The 6,523-nt window shown below is 40.6% G+C and overlaps 1 protein-coding gene across 1 annotated transcript; it reads left to right on the top strand.

Annotated features, from left to right (window-relative positions):
* Positions 1 to 915: 915 nt before the first annotated feature.
* On the top strand, positions 916 to 5,703 carry zmpste24 (zinc metallopeptidase, STE24 homolog). Its single transcript, XM_084569731.1, has 9 exons — positions 916 to 1,336; positions 2,176 to 2,322; positions 2,520 to 2,723; positions 3,074 to 3,226; positions 3,373 to 3,514; positions 3,614 to 3,789; positions 3,910 to 4,014; positions 4,145 to 4,288; positions 4,369 to 5,703. Exons 1-9 carry the CDS (start codon positions 1,229 to 1,231, stop codon positions 4,591 to 4,593), a joined length of 1,404 nt encoding a protein of 467 aa, XP_084425857.1. The 5' UTR covers positions 916 to 1,228; the 3' UTR covers positions 4,594 to 5,703.
* The last annotated feature ends 820 nt before the right edge of the window (positions 5,704 to 6,523 follow it).

The raw sequence follows: 6,523 nt of genomic DNA, 5'->3' as shown, positions 1-6,523 counted from the left end.
TGGCAAAGTGTATAAAAGTCAACCTTTAATAATACTATTATTAGTTGCCTGGTTTTGTACATGTTTCTTAGGCATTAATCCAACGCCACATCTGGATTATCGCAAAGTCATAATGGGTCCATGCTCATCCCCCCGGTCCCCCAGCAGTCCAAAAGCCCCGAGTTCACTGTACAGCAATTAAGTCTGTGATAATTTATACTGTAATGTTGTTTAGTAATAAGGGACTGCTCGGCACTGAAGCACAATATCAACTGAACAGGAGCCTTTATGATGTGTCCCTCTGGAAGTGTGAATACTTTCATCAGTTCATGTTCATATTCCACACACATCAGACATGAAGTCATGGAGTTCTGCAGCACAGGGGTGACGCCACTAATCTTTTAATATCTGTCCTCAATGCAAACTAATGAAACTCACTCACTAGAAATATTTACACGTTTTTAGTGTTCTTGTAAAAGTTGGGTGTGGCACAATTTCTGTAGAGGTGAGAGTACTCTAGCGCCACCTGGAGGCTTATTTGTGTGCTTCACTGACACCTCTAGTGTTTTGCAAAGGTTGCTTTTATGGTCGCCTCTAACTGCTCAAAGACACATCGAACAGGAAGTTAGACGGCAAGTAATGTTACGTTATGCCTACACTTCACACTTTTTTTTTTTTTTTATTTACACTTTTTTGTTGGTGAAATGTGTAAAGATTCACACAACTAGCCACTGTTTAGCGATGAGATATTTGAACACAAAATTATTTTTATTTTATGAAAGAAGAGTAAGCCATTCGTCATCTCGAAACGGCACCATTTTTTTGTGGTATTGTTTAATAACAATTAGGATTCAGATACTTTTTTGTTTCGCTGCATATTTGTTCCAAAATTAAAATAGTCCAGCGCGGAACCAAAGTTATGGCCGACGTTTCTTAGGGGTCAGAATTCGTTGATACGCAACACCGCCAGGCTCGCATCTCGCCTTACTCTCACTGCATGAATGGAATGATACTAGCTGTAGAAGCCTTTGACCTAGGAATGGAAACTGGATGCAAAGATTTCATTTTTCTGTAGCTGCCGATTCAACGTGAGGACCGTTTCCTCATAATTCAAATTTGAACAGTTGTCTTGTCTCTTTGAAGAGCGGAAGTTAAGTAGCCGCTAGCATAAAACTACCAGTTAGGCTGCCGTTATCTTGTCGAGCTAGCCCGACTTCCAACAACAACATAGACCAAAAACAGAGCAAAGATGATTGAAATTATATTAGACCTACCGGTGGAAAAGCAGATATTTTATGCTGTGTTGGGATTTTCATGGACGGTCTACCTATGGGAGGCATACCTTTCTCACAGACAGGTAAGTTAATCAAACTCCACCGTTTTATAACAGAAATCAAGTTTATTGATTAAGAAAAAAAAAAAAACTATTGCTAACTTAAAATGTGTAATTTCAAGGAGCACTGTTAGGCGACATTAATGCAGTCTGAATAATTTAGATTAATGTGTATTCTGCTTGTTAGTAATGTCAGTGGCCTAGTTCATGGCCTTTCACCTGTCTGTGAACCATAAAAACATTTTAAAATCAGTTGTGCCTGGTTAGCTATAGTCACATTGACATGGTATCTTAGGGTGGATTAACTTCCTCTTGAAACCAGAACTAATTCTGAGAATGGTACATGAAAAATAAGAACCATAATCTACTTTTTTTTTAGCCATGCATGTTGACACAGACAGACCATGGCTCTAGATGTACTTTGACACAGCGCAGACACCACATTTGAAACAGGGCGCACATACAGGCAGCTGCAGTGCACTGCACACACACATGGCTAGTATCCATGGAGATGCAACATGAAGCTGCTTGTACAGATCATATTGTTACAACACTGTTCATACTGCAGGACTGTTTAGGACTTTATAGGTATTAAATTTATGTGATGTGCATGTGCTACATCTTAGAAGAAGCTACACACATTAACAGGGTTAAAGTTGCTTTTTGGTGCACACATCAGTAGAAAGCACCGTAGTATAATTAGCACTGAGTATGTTATATCTGTTGCATGATAGTTAACAAAGCTGGAGTTAAAAATACATATATAACCTTGTATATCTGCAGCTCATGAGTCTGATTTTACTACCCATATGAGTAGTCACAACTAAAATTTAACATGGTGTTCATCTCTTTCCACTCTCCAGAGGAGGATATACAAATTGACAACACATGTACCGCAGGAGCTAGGAAAGATTATGGATTCCGAAACCTTTGAGAAGTCACGTCTATATCAGCTGGACAAAAGTAATTTCAGCTTTTGGTCTGGACTCTATTCGGAGACTGAAGGGACGGTAAGGCAACCTTTTACAGTGTTTACGTCTAATTACCAAAGATGTGTTTAGGTAAGAGGTGTGAAAGTTTAAATGCACAAGGATGAGACCGATGAAAGAAACAACAAGAGTATTGTTTAATGTTCGTCTTTACACAGTCTCTGTCATTCTTTATGTTTATGCCACATGTTAATATCTTGCTCTTCGAAACCTTTTAGTTGATCCTGCTGCTCGGTGGGATCCCCTTTCTGTGGGGCGTCGCCGGTTCTGTGACGGCTCGCATTGGATTCAGTCCGGAGTACGAGATCACCCAGTCCCTCGTGTTTCTGACGCTTGCCACCCTTTTCAGTGCCTTCACCGGACTTCCCTGGAGTTTGTACAACACGTTTGTCATTGAGGAGAAGCACGGGTTCAACCAGCAGGTACGCCGGCTGAGCATCACTCACTCCCTTTCTGACTAGAGAGGCTCTTTGTGGCTGTGTGAGGGGAAACTCACTCTTCGATTAGCTTGGCGTCTTAATGGTTACAATGGTTTGCAGCCAACATTAATTATGGTAATATCTGTTGCTATTACCCTCATAGCCTCAGAAGCTGTTGTGGCTTTGGAACCCTACAGAGCGATGAAAGAACAAATGATGCTGAAGTTTCTCCACGTTAAATAATTGTCGCCGTTAATTTTAGTTTTATCTGTACATTTCTCTGTGAGGATGAAACCTTTTTTGCAGTGAAATCTGTTGTCTTCTTTCCACATAATGTCCGGTCCTCCTCTTAGACATTGGGGTTCTTCCTGAAAGATGCTGTGAAGAAGTTTGTCGTGACCCAGTGCATCCTGCTGCCTGTAACCTCACTGCTGCTCTACATCATAAAGATTGGTGGAGACTACTTCTTCATCTATGCCTGGCTCTTTACCCTGGCTGTTTCTCTGGTTAGTGCTGCATTCTGTGAACTTGGAAAAAATAATTTATGTAACAAGAGAACATGTAGCTTGTTGGGTAACCAGTGAATAAATCAAAAGAGATAAATACTTTGTTCAAGGCTGATTGTTAATTCTCTCTTCTCCTATGTTCTTAGGTGCTTGTAACCATCTATGCTGATTACATTGCTCCACTGTTTGACAAGTTTACTCCGTTGCCAGAAGGAGAGCTAAAGACAGAGATTGAGTCTATGGCCAAGAGCATAAGCTTCCCCCTCACGAAGGTTTATGTAGTTGAAGGTAAGTTCTTTGACGTCATTAAGTCAAGGTTTAAGTTGTGTGTGTTGAGCAGGCCGTTTGTAGACGCACCACTCTTAACTCATCTTCAATGTTCTCCAGGCTCCAAACGATCGTCGCACAGCAATGCGTACTTCTACGGGTTCTTCAAGAACAAGCGCATTGTGCTGTTTGACACTCTGTTGGAAGACTTCTCACCGCTCAACAAAGCTGGGGAGCCGCAGCCCGAGCAGCCAGAGAACGACGAGACGTCCAGCGAGGCAAAAGCCAAGCCCAAGGTTTCAAAGCCGTGCATTTGATTAATACACAGAGTTATTAATGTTCAGGCTGGTTGTTTTAGGTGACCGTAGGTGATTGATTTTGTTTAATCCTGCGGTGTTGCTTTCTTACTTTCGCAGAACAAGAAACAGGGATGCAACAACCCAGAGATCCTTGCCGTCTTGGGCCACGAGCTTGGCCACTGGAAGCTTGGCCATACTGTCAAGAATATCGTCATCAGTCAGGTGCTTCATTTTCTACATTAATATAGCTGTCTTCGAGTGTCTTCTTTCAGTGTCTAAACCAAAACATCGAAGTTACCTTGATTATTTATGATAATGCACATGTAACACTTGCCGACTTTTCTTTCTACAGATGAATTCCTTCCTGTGTTTCTCCCTGTTTGCTGTTCTGATTGGACGTAAAGAGCTGTTTGAAGCTTTTGGCTTTACTGACAGCCAACCCACATTAATAGGCTTGATGATTATCTTCCAGTTCATCTTTTCCCCTTACAATGAGGTGAGTACGAGAGCCCACAAACTTTCTCAACCAGTTATTTTTGTTTTGAGTTGCTCAAATATTGCCCTCTTCCTTTGCAGCTCTTGTCCTTCTGTCTGACAGTCCTGAGTCGCAGGTTTGAGTTCCAGGCAGATGCCTTTGCACGCGGTATGGGCAAAGCCTCTGAGCTCTACTCTGCTCTCATCAAGCTCAATAAGGACAACCTGGGTTTCCCCGTCGCCGACTGGTTGTTCTCCATGTGGCACTATTCCCACCCCCCTCTCCTCGAGCGCCTCAGAGCGCTGGGCAACGTCAAGCAAGACTGACGGGGCTGGAAGGGGGAGCAGCGACCGCCGCCTCCTCCGAAGGGCCTTCGCAGACCGCTCCTGGCCTTGTGATGCACCTGTATTTTTCTTCTGATCTGCCCCCCCTTTATCTAGTTTTATCTTATTTTAGCCTTTTCTTCACTTGCCATACTTTCAATTTTGTTCCCTTTTAAACAAAACCAAATTATATCAGCACAAGGAAGCCTAAAAATTGTAAGCCTGTACTATCTCAGTCTCTAGAAACGCCTGTTATGCACTGGTTGTGTACATAAATAAGGATATTGTCAGATTTTGAAGGTTGACCAGATAGGTTTTTTTTTTTTTTTTTGTAGAAATTATTTTATTTTTACACAGTTTGATTCTAACTCCGAGATAATTGACAAAAAAAATCCTGGTCCTGGGGACATCACTTCTAACTACTGATCACATAAGAATATTTTTTAATGATTTCTTTATCAGGTCAGTACTTTACTGGTTGAGCATTTAAAAGAAAAGCCCACAATACGTACCCTTGACAATGCTTTTGATAGATACACAGGCCATATTTTGATTTAAAAACGAGTTAAACTTCTTTAACAGCATTTCCAGGTTTGGGTTCAAGAGCAAATGTTCATTTAGTCATCAGCTCAAATTCTAAAACTGTTTTAGAGGACCTCTGTAGATGTTTTGTCACAGTGACAAAACGTGAGCGCCTCCAACTATTTCTGTTTTCGTTCCGATAATGGACACATGATGAAGAATTTATGTTTTAAATTAGATTTTCATTTTCTACACGCAATGGGGGGAACATTTTACTTTTCTGAAGCGTTTGCTTTAGGGTCCAACCATACCTGTATATATGTAACTTTGGTGATTAGAGTAAAGCTGTATGAAGTGAATTGTGAAAAAAAACAAAAAAACATGTGATTTGAAATTTTTAAGTTGGCATGATGTTTCTTTACTTTTTTTCATGGTTTTGGGCCAGTGTTGTCTGGCAAGCAAAGTATTTATATTGGACTTGGGGGGAGAGGGTCTGCAAGGTTCCTTTCACCACGTGAGCCTGAGTTTTGGTTTGTTCTAAGAGGGGACTCTATGCTTTCTTTGCAGCGTCGAATAAAATCCTTCAAAGCATTTGCATGGTTCTGGCTGCTTGTTTAAATGAAAAACAACAGTGCACGACAGCTTTGGCTGTCATCATCAAAGGACCAATGAATTATAAGAGCACATCCTTCCATGAGCTGAGTCTTGATAGAAATTTGGTTATGCAGCAAGACGACGACCCCAATCACACAAGTTGCTTCAAAAAACAATGGTTAAAGAACAAAATTAATGTTTTGACCCTGGATCCAATAGAAATGTTGTGGAAGTATCTTATGGAAGCAGTTAATGTGAGCAAACCCTCGTTTCTGTACTGAGGGAGGGGCTGAATATCCTCTCAGCAGCTGTAGACGACTGATCAGCAGTTGCCGGAAACGTAAGTTTCAGACAGGAGAAACCAACTCAAATGTATCTCACAAGTATAGTATATAGAACAAGTGGGTTCTTTAGTTTTTAAACATTTTCAAATACTTTTGATCTATAGTTTTAATGTAATGTTTTAAATAATAATAATTGGAATAATTAGAATAAAGCATTCTGTCAATGGAAAAATAAAAACGCCGTTAAACAACGTAAGGTCAGCAGTTACGTAAAGAACGTAAAGTATTGCGCGATCCATTTTTTGAGACCATACCATTACGGAAATGCTGGAAAAACGCTGTTTTTTTCTCTTTACACTACTTTATTAATTGTTGCGTTCGTATAATTATTATACAATCGTACTATAATTAACACACCCGCATATGAATTTATTATGTAACGGTGCCCTGTCATTAGACGAACATGACTCTCTCGTCACCGCCCCCCATCGTGCTAATAATGGCGCCGTCCTGTGGTATATTTTTGTGAGCAA

Source organism: Chelon labrosus, assembly GCF_963514085.1.
Source record: "Chelon labrosus genome assembly, chromosome: 20".
NCBI classification, from domain to species: domain Eukaryota; kingdom Metazoa; phylum Chordata; class Actinopteri; order Mugiliformes; family Mugilidae; genus Chelon; species Chelon labrosus.
The sequence above is the reverse complement of the archived record's forward strand: the minus strand, read 5'-3'. Positions and strand labels throughout refer to the sequence as shown.